This window comes from Macaca nemestrina, chromosome 12 (assembly GCF_043159975.1).
Source record: "Macaca nemestrina isolate mMacNem1 chromosome 12, mMacNem.hap1, whole genome shotgun sequence".
Classification (NCBI taxonomy): domain Eukaryota; kingdom Metazoa; phylum Chordata; class Mammalia; order Primates; family Cercopithecidae; genus Macaca; species Macaca nemestrina.
The window spans coordinates 48,298,419-48,315,481 of NC_092136.1; the positions used below are offsets into that span (position 1 = coordinate 48,298,419).

Genomic DNA, 17,063 nt, shown 5'->3' on the forward strand with positions numbered 1-17,063 from the left:
AACCATCAGGTCAAAGGAAACTCATCCCATGACCCCTTCCTCAGATCATTGTGGGTGTGATTCTCCTCTACTACATCCTCGGAGTCAGTGCCTTAATTGGAGCAGCTGTCATCATTCTACTGGCTCCTGTCCAGTACTTCGTGGCCACCAAGCTGTCTCAGGCCCAGCGGAGCACACTGGTGAGTGCCCAAAGGTGTGTGTGCTGTGTCCCTCTTCCCCTCCTTTCCCCTACAGCAGCAGGTCTCCTCCCACACACCCACAGTCACTGACTCTGATTTTGAGTAGGCCACTTCACCTGTCCAAGCCTCAGCTTCTTTGTCTGGGAAATGGAGTTAATGGGGACGGAGGCTGCCTCCCGGTGGGGACAGGAGCCGGGCACGGTGGTGACAGTGTTGACACTCAGGCCTTCCTCTTGGGTGGGGAACGGAGCAGAAGCCTCTCCCCTCTGACTCGGGGACCCCTGCAGGAGTATTCCAATGAGCGGCTGAAGCAGACCAACGAGATGCTCCGCGGCATCAAGCTGCTGAAGCTGTACGCCTGGGAGAACATCTTCCGCACGCGGGTGGAGACGACCCGCAGGAAGGAGATGACCAGCCTCAGGGCCTTTGCCATCTATACCTCCATCTCCAGTGAGTTCACCCCGTGCAGCCAGCCCTGGGTGCTGCTGCCTACATGCAAGGAGAGGGCGTCAGAGCTCGGGTGAGAGGCTGTGCAGGGACAGAAGCAGGAGGCTTTGAGATTATCTGACTCAGTGGGGGAGCCTCAAACTGGCTCTGATAGCTGAGCTCCCAGAAATCAAAGTACTCTTCATTCATTTATCCAACAAATATGCATGAAAAGTCTGCTATGTGCTGGACACTGTGCTGGCCCTTAGGATACCGTGATGAGAAAGAGAGATGAGGTCTCATTCCTTATGGAACTGATATGTTATTGACAGACAGCAGCAAGTGAGTAAATGACCACACTTTCGAACTCTCCTAAGAATGAAGACTTTTTAGTAAGTCAGACTGAGCTATCATGGCCCTGGGGAAGCTATAAGAAAGCTTCAATCCCCTTGGGGCCATACAAAAGAAAAAGACTAGTTATCCTTAAGTATCAGAAGCCCAAGCTGAAGGTACTCATAGGTGAAGGGACTGAATTCATATTAACTAAGTGGTTTGGGAACCCCAAGCCAAGGAATAAGAAAAAGACCAAAACTGGTAAAAGTCCTAGAGTCCCATAAACTTGAAACCATTTTACTAAGAATATAAAACATTTTTTTCTTTTTTTGAGACGGAGTCTCACTCCATCACCCAGGCTGGACTGCACTGGCACAATCTCAGCTCACTGCAACCTTCACATCCCAGGTTCAAGTGATTCTCCTGCCTCAGCCTCCCAAGTAGCTGGGACTACAGGCACATGCCACCACATCCGGCTAATTTTTGTATTTTAGTAGAGATGGGGCTTCACTATATTGGCCAGGCTGGTCTTGAACTCCTGACCTCGTGATCCACCCGCCTCAGCCTCCTAAAGTGCTGGGATTACATGCATGAGCCACTGTGCCCAGCCCAAAAGACTTTTTAGAAATTGAAATTTTAGTTATTGAAATTAATTCAGAGAACAATGGTCCCCTGGCCAGAGTGAGGGCTTATGGAGATGAGGTGATCCATGGAGTCTTGGCCCAAGTTTATCTCACAGTTGATCTCATGGCTCCGTGGACCCATCCCATGGTGGTTACTTCCCAAGTGCATAATTGGGATGTAGGTATTTAGCAACCAGCTGACTTCACACTAGTTCCCTGACCTGTCCAGTCGTAAGAGTCATTTTGGCCAAGTGGAAGCCCCTGGAGAGAAGAAAACAAAAAAGAAACCAAAACCTACTCAGTGCACAGGTTATATGAATGAGAATGGCTGAAGAGAGAATTTTTGAATTAGAAGACAGATGGGTGGGGATTACACAGAATGTGGCAAGGAGAGTAAGTTGGTAGAACCATTTTACAGGTGGGAAATTAAGGCCAGAGGGGAGTGTGTTCCTGAGATCCCTCCTGAGGTTAGTAGCATGGCTCGGACTAGATCCTCCAAAGTCTCTTAACTTCTGGCCTCAGGCTATTTTCCACAAAATGCTGGGGACCTCTGTGGGGTGAAGAAGACTTGGGATACCATTTTCTCTCTTAGGAGAAAAAAATCTCTGGGCTCTGAAAGGAGTAGAATTAGGGAAGGAAATTAAGAGGGGCTACTGACCATCTCCTCCAACTAAAATTGGTTCTTTTGGTGCCAGGAAGAGATACACCTGGTGGGGGAAGGTGGTAATGGAGGGGGTGCTGGTAGTGTCTCCCAGATAGTCCCGTAGAGCAAGCCTCATGGAGAATGAGACGGTCACTCAGGTCGTCTGTGTATTCTTGGCATTCTTGCTGCCTAGAGAGAGGGTCTGATGGAGCTAGGTGGCCACCAAGCTGTCCCAGTCCCCAAGACCATTTGGAAACATGGGCACCAAGGCATGTCCCTTTCTAGGGGACTGAGGAAACATCCCACAGCAGTGTTCTCACAGGATGGAGCTTGCCGTGAATACCCCAGGTGTCCAGCCTCCCTGTGTCCAGCCAGACCATGGTGTCCTATGCCTCAGGCAGGGAACGTGGTCCAGTCATCAGTGGCTAGACCCTCTACCATACATGGCACAAGCCATGGCGTTTTATGCAGAAAGTCCTGCTAGCATTTGATTTTCTGAGAATGGAGCTGTGAGCATAGCAGCCAGTCACTGTTTCCCAGATTCCTCACCAAGACACCCCAGGTTCCTGGTCTCTCCCTGATATCCTCATCCCTGACCCTGTGGTGCTCAGAGCCTCCAAACACACTCAGGCTAAGCACTCCATAGACAGGGGAAATTTGGAAGGAACATCTGGGGAGCTCAGAAAAGCCAATGTCTCCAGCCCCAGGCCCACTTCAACATTCTCTCTGTCAGTTCTGCCTGCCCCTGGCGACTGGTTATATGAAGAGTAACCCCCTGCTTGTGTACAGCCTCCCAGTTTTGTACAGGTTTAGAGACAGTTCCCAACAGTAGGAACAGCTGCCGAGGTGGGAGAGGGCTTCTCCTGATAGCCGGGGGACTTCCTCTCCCAGCAACAACAGGGTGGGGTACAGCAGACTTTCCATTGCTGAGATGGAGAGAGGGGAGAGAAGCATCAAGGAAAGTGGGGGCAAGGGTCCCCAAGGCTCCTGGCACAGCAAACAATGAAGTTGGGGCAGCCTCAGGTCATGTAGTGGGGGCAGGTGACATCTGCTTTGACTGTTCCTAAGAGATATGTATTCATTTCCTGCATTCCAAACTGCAGCCTGGGACATGTTTTCTTATATAAATAGCATCAAAAGATGCTTGAGTTCCCAGGCCAGCCCACCGAAGCCAACCTAGTGGGTGCTCATTGTCCCCCAGGGCCCCCAGAAGACAAGCCATGGCTTTGTGATGGGCCTGGGGCCAGGAGGACCTAGGGACATGTTGTCAAGAACTGAGATGACTCTGGAAAAAAGTAAGGGGCTCTGGAGTCAAGCAGGAGCCCGCCCAGGACTCCTCACCTGTCCAAGTCACCTAGAGAAACAGAGCAGCCCAGGTTGGTCCCTGGAAGAGAGCAGCAGAGAAGGGGAAAGGGGAGAGCCCTTGGGGAGAGCTTTGAAAGTCAAGTGCTGTTTGCTCAGTGTGTTTGCCTTTCTCAGGATGTGTTTTTTCCCCCCTCCATTAGTCAGCAGTTGGACGGGGAGAGAGACGGGTGGTAGGGTGCAGGGTACCTCCTGGCTGCAGGCATATGCTTTGAGTGTGTGTTCATTTACCTCCTCTGGACTTCCTGTCTTCTGTTACCAAGGATCAAGACACAGGTCATTAGGCGTGAGATAATGGGGCATCTCTTGTTCTGACCCCTGGCGCCAGTCTTGGAGTCCTGGCGCTGCAGAGGAGCCCCAGAATCACATTTCCTGTTGGGGCCCATCCTGGTGATACCAAGCTTTCAGTCTGGCGGCTCATATGTGGCACCGTCAGACTTCTGGGCAGGCAAGATTACCTGTGACTCTGTCTGATGGTCTTGCCATCAATATCACTGAGAGCAGCTGTGTATGGAGTCCTGAACTGGTACAGGATAAAACAGGGGGCTGAAAAGGGAATGGGCACAGTTTCTCTGTCATCAAAAGTGACATCCAAAATTGGTATTTCCTCTTGAATAAAAATAGAAATGTAAGTTGCTCAGTGGATGTTGAGTGAGCCCTATTCATGTGCCCCACCCTGTGCCTAACACTGGGAAGGAGGTAAGGGAAAAACGCTAAGATGTGCTCCCCATTCTCAAGGAGTTTATGCTCCACTGAGAAGTCAGAGCTAACATGCACAGAACAGTGTGGCAGCGAGAGCAGAACCAAGTGGCCAGCTCCATGCTGGCCTCCTAGCAAGAGTGATTGCACTTCATCCTCATAACAACTTGGTGAGGTGTGTAGCTCTATTGTCCCATTGTACAGCAGAGAGGATTGACTCTCAGTGAATTGAAATGTCTCGGTGAGGTCTTCCACAGCAAAAGGCAAAACACAGAGAAGGATGTCCGTGTGGGCTGGGGGTTCACCCAGAGATTCATGTAGGGGCCATGTGGGCTGTACCTTGCAAGACGGTGGGATTTCAATGAGTAGAAGACAAAGTGGGAGGAAGCTGGAGACAAGGACTATGGTCTCTCGCTTTAGAAGTCAGTTCAATCCTTTTTTCCTTGCAGAAGCAGCATAACTCTAGGTGGTTCCTCTGTATCTGAGGACAAGATTTGTAGAGGTGACAAAGGGGTCCCAGGTCCTAGAACACTCAATATGCTGCCAGTTTGTTCTGTCCGTTGTGAGGCACCCATTCCAGAGCCCTTCCTCTGTGCCAGGCTCTATGGAGGTCCTGGATGTTAAAAAGGAAGCAGGCATAGCCCTGGCCCTCCCAGTCTTGTGGGAGACTGATCATGTCCATGAATAGTGACTGTGCATGTGGTCAGAGCCACAGGGTCAGTTCCAAATACCCCTCTTTCTCTTTTGTGTTACTCACTTGACCCTGGGTCTTTCGTTTCTTCCATTCATTTTTTTTAAACAAATATTTCCTGCCCACCTTCTGTGTGCCAGGCCTGGGGATGCAGTGGGTGAAGCCTCTGCCCTCCTCAGTGGAGGCCCTAACTCAGAACAGGCAGTGGAAGAAACAACATGACCTGGAGACCTGGTTCCCCTTCCTTCCCCAGCATCTCTGAAATTCTTTAGGTGGTGGTGGTGGTGGTTGTTTTCAGAGTCTCACTCTGCTGTCAGGCTGGAGTGCTGTGGCGCGATCTCAACTCACTGCAACCTCTGCCTCCTGGGTTCAAGCAATTCTCCCTGCCTCAGCCTCCCAAGCAGCTGGGATTACAGGCACCCACTACCATGCCCAGCTAATTTTTTTTTTTTTTGTATTTTTAGTAGAGATAGGGTTTCACCATATTGGCCAGCCTGGCCTCAAACTCCTGACCTCAGGTAATCCACCTGCCTCGGCCTCCCAAAATGCTGGGATTACAAGCTTAAGCCACTGCGCCTGGCCTGAAATTCTTCAATATCTACCCGCCCTTCTGCCAGCTGATGCAGCCACAGTAGGCTGCTTATACATATCCTGGCCTGGCTTGGTGGGGAGCGTGGCTGAGGGAGAGTCGGGGCGCCCATCAATTAAGGAGGTAAGGATCAGTCTGACTGAAATGCCTCCTGCCACACTTCCTCAGCTGCCAGAAACTGACACTGTTAACCTGATTTCCTTCCCCCTCTGTTGACTGCACTGACTATTGGACTGAATGGGAAATAGCCCCGTGCACTTCAAAATACATTTCCCCTCTTGCAGATGCATCTTGCAATTAGGCCCAAGCTATGAGCCTACACGCTCCTCCCCTGGCCCTGAACAGGCAACAAAGCTGAAGTTAATCAGAGGTACAAATGGCTGGCTGTGCCTCTCTTACACATAGCTTCTGAAACATGCATCAATGCTTTGGAGATGAAAAGCTCCTAGTATTGCAATGCCAGGCTGGTGCCCATGAGGGCCAGACAACATTCCTTGGGCAAAGCCAGGGGGAATCGGTGATCTGATCCCAAGTCTAGTTTGTTGATTTGTTGTTTTGTTTTGTTTGGAGCAGGGGTTGGGGGTATGAAACACTTACACGATTATTTACTACTGTAGCCCCCAGACCCAGCACAAGGCCTGGAACAAGGAGACCCTTTTTTAATAAATAAGTCTTTTTTTTTTCTGAGACAGAGTTTCACTCTTACTGCCCAGGCTGGAGTGCAGTGGCGTGATCTCAGCTCACTGCAACCTCCGCCTCCTGGGTTCAAGCGATTCTCCTGCCTCAGCCTCCCGAGTAGCTAGGATTACAGGCATGCACCACCATGCCTGGCTAATATTTTGGTATTTTTAGTAGAGATGGGGTTTCACCATGTTGACCAGGCTGGTCTCAAACTCCTGACCTCAGGTGATCCACCTGCCTTGGCCTCCCAGAGTGCTGGGATTACAGGCGTGAGCCACCGCTCCTGGCCTTGAATGGATAAATCTTAAGGGATATTTTTGGAAAGGATTTTCTAAAAAATACCCATGTCTCTACACTATTGCAGAAGGGCTTTCAGTTTTGATGGCAGCCTTTCAGGCCAGCCTACATGCAACTAAACTTTTCCATAACAGCATCACACTTACACAAGAAGAAGGTTTTATAACCCTGTTTCACTTGCCGTTATTTAACATAGTTCTTCCTCCTTAACATTCAAGATCTGAGCACGATCATGTTCTTCTTTTTGTTTTTGTTTTTTTTCTAAATCAAATTGAAGTGAGTCACCTCACCTTGGGCCAAAGTTGGACAGAAATCTATTCTTGGCTTTATTCCCCACCCCTCCACCGCCTTAGAACCTTATAGAACTTTGTGTGGTTTAGGAAAATGAGAGCAAGGCCTCAGATCTTCAACCCATGACAGTTGTATGCCCAGCTCCCTGCCTTCCTGTTTCACCCCCAGCTAGGGCACAGGACCGACTACTGTGCTTAGAGAGGTGCCAGAGCCTGTAACACCCCCAGACTTCCCAGGTCCAGCCACATCCACCCCAGAGCCCCAAAAGATGATCTTCAGAGAGACCTTTAAAACACAAGCAGCTGGTCACTTCCCTCCTGACCGGAACCCAAGATGGCTGTGGTCTCGCTGAGACATGTTGGCCGTCATTGCCTCCGAGCCCACTTGAGCCCTCAGCTCTGTATCAGAAATGCTGTTCCTTTGGGAACCATGGCCGAAGAAGAGATGGAGCAGTTCTGGAATAAGAACACAGGTTCAAACTGCCCCATATCTCCCCACTCACTATCTACAGTTGGTCTCTTCCCATGGCGATGTCCATCTGCCACCACGGCACTGGTATTGCTTTGAGTGCAGGGGTCTCTCTTTTTGGCATGTCGGCCCTGTTACTCCCTGGGAACTTTGAGTCTTACTTGGAATGCATGAAGTCCCTGTGTCTGGGGCCAGCACTGATCCACACAGCTAAGTTTGCACTCGTCTTCCCTCTCATGTATCATCCCTGGAATGGGATCTGACACTTGATGTGGGACCTAGGAAAAGGCCTGAAGATTCCCCAGCTATACCAGTCTGGAGTGGTTGTCCTGGTTCTTACTGTGTAAGGCTGTAGGGCTGGCAGCCACGTGAAGAACAGAGGCTCCTAGCGTCATCTTCTTACACATTATTATATTCACCCATCTTTCTGTTTGTCACTCTTATCTCCAGCGTTGGAAAAGTTCTCCTTATTTGTTAGATCCTTTTGCACTTTCAGATCCCTTTGGAGCAGTAGAGCGCCTTGTAGAGCTAACAGTGGAAAAGGGCCTAGTTTTTCCCTTGTTTCTAAAGATGGGGTGGCTGAAAAATTTCCCCTTTTTTGCCCACAGCTTGCCTCCTCTGGGCCTAGAAGCAGTTATTCTCTCTCCATATTGGGCTTTGATTTGTGCTGAGGGTCAGCTTTTGGCTCCTTCCTCCTGAGACAGTGGAAACAATGCCAGCTCTGTGGCTTCTGCCGTGGGGGCTGGGGGTGAGGCTTTGGGTGCCACTGCCTGTGGGTTGCTGGCTTAAAGGACAATTCTGTTCATTGGTGAGAGCCCAGGCCATTAACACCTACGCAGTGTTATTGAAAGAAGAGAGGCAGAGGTGGAGGGGAGTTAGTCTATCCCAGCTAGAGGGAGATAAAGAGGGCTAGTTAGTTCTTGGAGCAGCTACTTTGAGGAGAAAATGTATAGCTTTTGACACAAGAGGAAGATCCAGTAAATTATCATTGAACATATTAAAGGTTATTTCTTTTTCTTACAAAACACACACACACGCACACACGCACGCAGCTGATGATTCCACTTTCCCAGCCCCGGCCCTGAAGGGGACCCAGAACTCTCTGCACAAAGGCCGTCCTTCAAGGGGAGGGTGAAAGAAATGGAAAATCACATTTTCATTCTTTAGCGTCTCCATACAACAGCCAGAACTGGGCGGAAGCTAATTATATCAGAAGCATACTCCATGTTGCTGCATCAGCGTTGGGATGTTCATTTTTAAATTTATTTATAGCTTGTCTCGTTCCTCAAAGGAGTTCAGGCAGCTACAAAAATAAAGACAATAAAATTGAAAAAAAATTAAATTAAAAAAATCATGACCAGGGAAAACGTGCAATAGAATGAAGTGTCAATTATTACATTTTCTGACTGCAAAATCTCCTCCGCAGCTGATGCACCATAATTTACTAAAACAGCCCCTCTTGTTGGACATTTCCAGTTCATTTCGTCTGGGGTGGTTTGTTGCTGTTGCTGTGGTTGTGGTTTTGTTTTATTGAATTTTGTGTTAGCTGCAGCTAATACCATCTAGCTGATGGCTTTGTGCTGCTCTTGAATGATTACTCAGGATAAATTCCCTGGAGACGGATTATAGGATCAGAAGGTCTGAACTTCTGTGTGGCTCTAGCTACAAAGCACCAGACTGCTTTCCAAGAGCATTGTAGCAATTTATAATCCAACACTCAGACTATTTTTTGGCTGAGAGTCAAGTCCCAGAATGCGAAGGAGGGGGTCTTGGCCTGGAGCGGAGGCTGAGGGATGGGTGCACAGGACCCCTCCTTATTGGTTATTTATGGGGATGGGCCAGGAGGAGCAGAAGAGACGCCCCTGCCCTCCCAGTTGCTCCTTGGAGTGACTGGCCCTATAGGGGAGGGGCAAAGCTACCTCACATTTAGAGTTATATAGTTGTTGATGGTCAAGGTCCTAGGTCTAATGGGCATCCTTCTCCCTCTCCTCCTCGGCCAGTAATGGCTACACTATGTCCTATGTCCCAGATCTTGGGTCCCTTATGCTATGGGAACACCAATAATATTTACACTGTCTCCTGGCAGAAACAGTGCAGGAGGGCTGTGGCATGGTAGTGGGCCCTGGAAACCATCCAGCCTTCATGAGGAAGAGCAGTTAAAGCACAGCCATGTATGATGTTGGTATTGATTAAAAGCCTTATGGGCAGAGAAATTTGCCATCTGCCAGGGCCCCAGCCATATAAGGGCTCCAGCCATACATCCTCCAGGAGACTGGGACCTCTCCAATTGCAGGAGCCTTGCCTTCCCCATCAGATCAGGAATTATCCAAGGATGGGGACAATGTCCTTCCCATCTGCTTGAGAACTCCTAAGGGGCATGTTCTCTGTCTCCCCATTGTATCTGGAACTTCCTGGGAGCATAGCTCCTGTCTGCTTCCTCAGACTGGAAACCCCCTTAGGGCAGAGGCCATGTCCTTCTACCCACTTGGGGTTCCCTGAAGTTGGGGGTCACATCTCTGATATACAATGCTTTGTATGTACTGACTGCTGCAGGATTCTTGGAGTAAATGGGCAGTCAACTTCTTGGAATGGTGTTGACCATCTGGACTTCATCAGATTGTCCAAGACTTCGCCATTCACTAGACAGGGGCCATGTGCACAGGCAGAGCCCTGGCCTCTGGCTTCTGGCTCCTGACTCCTGGTCCCTTTGCTTTAATTTGGCTAATGGCAGAACCAGACTCCTTTCTGGGCTGCCCTGGAAGAGGATCCTTGAATGAAGGAGGATAGGATGGGAAGGTGGCAGCTGGCATGGTTGCCTCTTATGCCATGGGGGGGCTGCTCTCTCTGGAAATTTAGGCCTGGGTTCAGGGCACTGTTGAGCATTTCACACCCCAGGCCAGAGGAGGGGTGAGTGTGGAGCAGGGCTCAGCTAGTAGCCCATGAGGTATGATGTGTAGGCAGCACCCGGGCCTCACAGAGCCTGTTACCCATGTTATCTCCTCTGACCTTGGAAAGAGCTGGGGTGTATGAACAAGAATTTATAAATTTACAAAAATCAGATGAGGAAACTGAGACATGGGGAAGGTAAATGACATGCCCTAGGTTACACAACTTATAAGTAACAGGGATTCTGCCCTTCTCTCACACCAAGTCCCACTCTCTTTGCTTCTTGAAGTCCCTGTGACTGATCTAAAGGCCGCAAGTTTAACAGAATAAGGAGGGGGGCTCTGTTGCCGCAAACCAGTTGCCCCACCTGCACACAGACTCTAAGGGACATCCTGCTTTAAGCTGTCCTTAGTTACTAATACCTTAGAGCGAATGAGTTTGAAATTTTCTCAAGAGCCATGGGAGATTAGGAAGCCTCTAAGCTTCATAGAGAGCCTGGCTTGGGGGACACAGGAGCCAAAGGCAGAGGAAGAAGTGGCAGCTTGGTGCCCCCAGAAACACATGCTTCTGACCTCACAGTTGGCCACAGACAGCCAACTCTCCCATCCTTCTCCCACCACTTTCCCATGGGGCTAACTTCACCCTGTTCACACACAGTGACTTAACAGCTTAAGCCCCAGATTTGGGGGCTGGGGTACCTGGGACAAGAGTCCTGAGGGAAACAGGGTGAGGAACTGGAGGTGCCACAGGGCTAGAATTCTGCCCCTAGCCTACTGGAGCTGTGCCCCACAGGCTGGCACCACTGGGCTGTGCTGCCTCCAGCCACCGAGGGCATCTCCATGTGTAGCTGTCACCCTCCTCCTGCTAAACTCATACCTGTGCTTCCTCTGCAGTTTTCATGAACACGGCCATCCCCATTGCAGCTGTCCTCATAGTAAGTGGATCCTCTCTCCATCTCTTGGGGGTAGGGTGGAGGGGGAGGGCATCTGCAGTGACAGGCTGCCCAGGTTTGGCCTTTCTGCACAGGGGCCTCAGAAGACAGGCTCCGCAGCCAGACTGAAAATAAGATCGAAAGTTTATAGAGGGTGTGGCCCCTCCCCAACTGCAGCCAGACAGGGGCCTATGCCTCCAGGCCTGGAAGACCGGAGGCTTAGCATTTAGAGAAATTAAACTTTCTTTTAAAAAATAGCTATACAAATTTTTCATTTTTAAAGTGAAACGTGTATTATAGAAATGATGGGAAATCCAGAGTAGAAAGTGCAAAGAGAATTAAAATCACCCGTAATCCCACTGGTAACATTTTTAATGTGTTTCTTTCCAGTCTTTTTTTAAGGCCTATGATATGTCATTTTCTACAAAAATAGGAATGTGCTGCGCATGCAGTTTTGTAACCTGCTCTTTTAAATTTAAGAATATGCCACACACAATTCTCCATGCCATTAAATATTACAATGGTGGCTTTCTAAAGCAGTTTCATAAAAGCTGTGTGGGAGCTCAGCCATGGGGGGCAGGCAGCGTGCTCCTACAGAAAGGCCTGGGCCCCTATGAGCCTGCAGCACCCTCACCCAGCCTCCCATCCCCGTCTTCTGTGATGGCTGCAGTTCCTTAAAAAGATCTACTTATTTCCCCCGGGGCCGGTGTCCCTGAGCTGTGTAGAGTTCACAGCCTGTCGGGTACGCTTGGGAATTCACTTCCAATGTGATTTATTGAGCTGGTTCCTGGCCTAGCTCTTGGCAGAACTGTGGGTAACAGAGGCCACTGAGCCAGCCAGGTGGCAGGGGCAAAGCACTGCATGACGAGGCGATGGTTTCATAATCACTGTGTTTATGTTATCCCGATGTGGACTGGGGAGATGAGCACCCCACCTGCTGTCTGCGGAGGGGGCAGTGCTAACCTAACCCTGGGCAGGACAGGGAGGGAGCAGCGCCTACTCTCCAGCTTGAAGTCCTGAGCTTGTTGGGGATGTTTCCATGAGATGACTATGGGGATGATGAAGGTGTCTCCAACTGAAAGGCCCCCTTAGGAGCCCATTCCCTGCCAGTCGTCTCGTTTCCCTTCCAGTGCCGAGCATTTCCAGTGTGGGAGGGACCCACACCCTGGGTCACCCTGGCCTCACTTGTGCCTCTGTCCACAGACCTTCGTGGGCCATGTCAGCTTCTTCAAAGAGGCCGACTTCTCGCCCTCCGTGGCCTTTGCCTCCCTCTCCCTCTTCCATATCTTGGTCACACCGCTGTTCCTGCTGTCCAGTGTGGTCCGATCTACCGTCAAAGCTCTAGTGAGGTGAGGGGAGGGTCCGGACAAGGGCACTGGGCAAGCAGGTCCTGTGTCAGCCTCAGGGCTTGCTTGAGTGATGGCCAAACCACAGCTGTTTGGTCCCGGGACATACCCCCATTGCTGGGCCTTGCTGTAGCTGGTCCTGGTTGGTCAGAGGGACATTGGCCTGTATGGTTTCCCAGCTCACCATCCCTAAGCAAGGACTTGCTTACATACCTCCCAGGAGAGGGGACTCACTGTCACTTCCACGACAACTTTAAAAAAAAAAAAATCAATGTTGAGCCAAACGTGAAATCCTCCTAAATTCTACCCACTGGTCCTAACTTCGCCCTCAAGAGCCACCCAGAATGAGGCTATCCCTTCCCCACGTGGCAGCCCCTCAGATATCAGAAGGCATCCACTGTGTCTGTCTTTCCCAGGCCAAGTATCCCCTACCCTTTCCACAGCCCCTGAGCCCTCCACAGCCTCAGCCAGTGAAGCAGCTTCCCCCAGGCGCCAGGTCCTGCTCTGATTGGCCCACAGCTCTTGGAGGCTCCCACTTCTGGGCTCTAGAGCCTCTGCCACTGTCCCAGAGGCGTCGCCCTCTTGGGAATGAAAGCCTGAAAGTAGACGGCTGAGGCTCTGGCTGGGAAATGCCATATCTGGAGTGTGAAGACATCCTTGAGCCTCTGAAATAGCTCTGGCTCCTTGAAAGCAAGAGCCTGTCTTGCCTCTGTGGAGGGCTAGCTTGTCCTTACCCATGGCCAGAGAACCAGTCAGTAACAAATGTCCTCTGTGTCTTCAGCCTTGAGGAAGGCGACACCCCTGTCTCATGGGACCCTGGCAGGTCCTGGGAAGCCTGTCTCGTGGGACTCTGGCAGGTCCTGGGAAGCTGGAAGGAAGGAGTAGCTGTTGGAATGAAGTAGCTGATAGAGAGGATAGCTTGCAGGAGGAGGCTCTAGCATGGGTTCAAAGATGGAATGGGGCATAACTCAGCAAAATTATGCTCTAAGGAGTATCTGACCAGGGAGTAGCTAGTTAAACAGGGATTCGCTCCCATTTCCATGGTCGGCTGTGCTGACTCAGTTTCTTGGCCATGGTGTTGTGGGGTCTGATGATCACCCCTCCTCCACCACCCACTCTCCAGCCCTATGATTCTATGTAGAAACCACAGATTTAAGAACGCTGCACCTGCCCAAAAACTGTTGCACTGATCCCAAAGCATTCACATTTTCAAACACTCTGGATCCCACTGTTTCCAGGAATGGAACACCAGAGTAGCAGAGGCCTTTTCAGTGACGGAGCTCAGGCTCTGGCTGAAGGTGGGCTCAGGACACTACCTGAAGCTTCACCCCAAGAGATGAGGGCCAGTTCCATCCTTCCCAGTCACCGCCTGCAGGGGAGGGAGACTGGACAGGGGAGGAAGGCAGAATCTGGCCGTCTGCCCCTCCCGTCTAGGGGGTGGCACACAGAAAGGGTGACTCCAGGCCACAGGCTCACTTACAGACCCAGAATAACCTTGCCTTAAGGGCGGATGGCTTGTCTGCCCCAGGCCTGTTGGATATTTAGCAAAAGAGACGAAAGGGGAATACAAACAATCCTGAGCTTCCCAGAAAGCTTTCACACCTCCAGGATGGGAGAGAATGAACTGGAAGAGTGACGCTTCCAGTGCCTCCTCAGGTCCACAGGGAAATCTGGACAGGGGAGAGGGTAGGAATAGCCACCTCCCCATGAGTAATGACACCTCCCTGAGCAGGTTGTCAGGGGGATCCGATTACATAATGCTGCAAAGCAGTTAACATGGTGTCTGGCATATAGTATATGCTCACAAAATACTAGCTATTGATTCTTCACCAATCCTAGTCCTAACTAACCTTAACCCTGACCAACCCAACACCAACCATCCTTCAGTCTAATAACCCAGACTAACCAACTTCAACATTAAACTAACCCTAAAACTAACCAATCCCACCGCCAATCCAGACCCCAACCTACTCCAGCTGACTGGTCAACCCTAGCAAACCCTGGTAACACCAATTACCTGCCCCCATGCCCACTTGTCTGCCCCCTTCAGTGTGGGCTTTGTCGGACTATACTTCAGGCCTGAGAACCTTCTCAGAGCTCTCTCTCAGGCTGTGCCCTCTCCCCTCCCCTCTGCCCCTGGCAGGGGTGAGGGGTGTCTCTGTGTTTCCCGAGCAGCGTGCAAAAGCTGAGCGAGTTCCTGTCCAGTGCAGAGATCCGTGAGGAGCAGTGTGCCCCCCGTGAGCCCACGGCCCAGGGTCCAGCCAGCAAGTACCAGGCGGTGGTGAGTGCCCGGCCTCCCCTTGCTACTCCCAGCATGGTCCTCTAAGGCCCAAAACTCGGGCCTGCTGTGTCGGACATCTGCCTTTTTTCCCAGGAAGAGGGGCTCCCTTCCCTACACAGCTCCCAGCCCAGTGGGTCCTCACCTCCAAACCACCCCCAGCCCCTCAAGGTCGTGAACCGCAAGCGTCCAGCCCGGGAGGATTGTTGGGGCCTCACCGGCCCACTGCAGAGCCTGGTACCCAGTGCAGAGGGCGATGCTGACAACTCCTGTGTCCAGGTGAGTCCTAGATTCTGCTGCCCCATGCCCGGCCACCCAGCACCAGCTCCCAGAGGGAGCTCAGCACCTGAAAAGCCGGAGAGCTGCATGCTTAGTCCTCTGCAGAGGTCACCCTGCCTGCCTATAGGGTCCATAGGAGTCCAGAAACCAGGGACAACAAAGCATGAGAAGGCCAGTCTCCCACTCCCCTGCTCTGGAAGTGATCCAGGGACTGGAATCAGTGTCTTTTGGCTTTCCTGGAGGAGGGGAGGCCAGAGACTATTCACACAGGGAAATGGCTGCCTTTCTGTTCTCTCCTGGGCGGTGGGACGCACCTAATGAAGATCACGGGAGGCTACTTCACGTGGACCCCAGATGGAATCCCCACACTGTCCAACATCACCATTCGTATCCCTCGAGGTATGGCCCAGTCCACCCCTCCAGCACGCCCCTCCCCATGTCCCACTGAATAACATGGAGATAAAAAGACAAAGCTGCATTTATTGAGTGCCTGCTCTCTGCTCATTCTTGGTGGGTGCCTTGGGTATACTAGAGAAGGGGTAGACTACATTCTAGAGGCTTCCGTGTGCTGGGTAGGAGTGCAGCACTAAGGACAGGGTAAAATTGCCAGCCTTAATGTCAAACCATCCATTGCAGACAGTATAGGTAATGCATAAAAAGATCAGATGTGGGTAGCCAAGGAACGCAAGTGGAAGAAGTGGAGTTTCTGAGAATGGACAAAGTCTCTGAGGCTATGAGGCAGGAGGACTTTCTGGCAGAGGCAGCCATGAGCAAAGTATGGGGGTGGGTTGGAGGTGGGACCCAGGATGGCATTTCTTGGGACCACAAGGAGCCTGGGCTCACACTAGGAGCATGGGAAAGGAGAAGCGGGTGCTTAGGAAGGGTGGCGGGGCAGGAAATCGGAGAGGGGGAAGGACCTGGGGAGCCAGAGGAGGATGTTGATTTCCAGAAGGAAAGGCTTAAGGAGGAAGAGGACTTGTTGGGGATTCTAGGTAGGAAGAAAGAAAACAGGGGCCCCAGGTTTGGGTGCATCTGTCTGTCTATCTTTCTGGGTGATGGTTGTTCAGACTCCCCCCGGCCCCACTCCCATCTGCCACCCTTCCTCCCTGCAGGCCAGCTGACCATGATTGTGGGACAGGTGGGCTGCGGCAAGTCCTCGCTCCTTCTAGCCGCACTGGGGGAGATGCAGAAGGTCTCAGGGGCTGTCTTCTGGAGCAGGTAATAGATGTATCCTCAGGGCTCAGTTAGTGGAGGGGAAACCTGCTTTCAACCATCCTCCTTAGTTGAGGATGCACACACATTTATTGGAGGGCCCACTCTGTGTTCAGTGAGGACTCAATAAATGCTGCTAATTGTTATTCTCATCATCATTGCTAGTACGTATTCAACTCTTACTATGCACAAGTTCTTTGCTAAGTCCTTTGCATGCATTATTTCATTTAATTTTTATGATAACTAGCAAGGTCCGTACTGTTCTCAATTCTCATTTATAGAGGAAGGTTAAACTTCTTGCCCTAATTCACACAGCTAATACGTGGCAGAGCTGGAATTGAAACTCAGTTCTGTCAGACTAAGAATCCCATGGTTACTCAGATGCACGGTAGTAATTTCCCAGTGTGGGAAATTACAACACCAATATTGGTTTCCAGCTTGGTCATGAGCTGCACTCACATACACACCATTGGTGGGTGTTCTGAGGATCCAGATGTAACCAATAGATGTTGATTTCTGGGCAAAGATCACTGTCTTAATTAAAGAGCCAGAACCCCAGGCTGAGTCAATCATGAATCTATTATTTATACCCACGTACTTCCAAGAAGCACTTAAAACTAGTAGATAAAAGATGCATTTAAAAATCAAAACCACAATGAGATACCATTTCACACCAGTTAGAACGGCAATCATTAAAAAGTCAGGACACAACAGATGCTGGAGAGGATATGGAGAAATAGGAACGCTTTTACACTGTTGGTGGAAGCGTAAATTAGTTCAACCATTGTGGAAGACAGTGTGGCAATTCCTCAAGGATCTAGAACCAGCGATACCATTTGACCCAGCAAA

General features: G+C 50.7%; 1 protein-coding gene and 1 pseudogene across 10 annotated transcripts in view; both read left to right on the top strand.

Annotated features, from left to right (window-relative positions):
• Positions 1-17,063, top strand: part of LOC105486959 (ATP binding cassette subfamily C member 8) — an 84,223-nt gene that overhangs the window by 33,936 nt on the left and 33,224 nt on the right. For 6 of the 10 annotated variants that reach the window (XM_071075022.1, XM_011750153.3, XM_011750147.3 and 3 more), the window contains 8 exons: positions 45-179; positions 467-629; positions 11,062-11,102; positions 12,303-12,448; positions 14,621-14,726; positions 14,820-15,002; positions 15,326-15,401; positions 16,115-16,220. In XM_071075022.1, coding sequence (XP_070931123.1) covers positions 45-179; positions 467-629; positions 11,062-11,102; positions 12,303-12,448; positions 14,621-14,726; positions 14,820-15,002; positions 15,326-15,401; positions 16,115-16,220 — 956 coding nt within the window. The remainder of the gene's footprint in view (positions 1-44; positions 180-466; positions 630-11,061; positions 11,103-12,302; positions 12,449-14,620; positions 14,727-14,819; positions 15,003-15,325; positions 15,402-16,114; positions 16,221-17,063) is intronic. The other 4 variants (XM_011750150.3, XM_011750151.3, XM_024794476.2 and 1 more) reach the window with 1 other exon arrangement.
• On the top strand, positions 640-11,054 carry LOC105486958 (succinate dehydrogenase cytochrome b560 subunit, mitochondrial pseudogene; annotated as a pseudogene).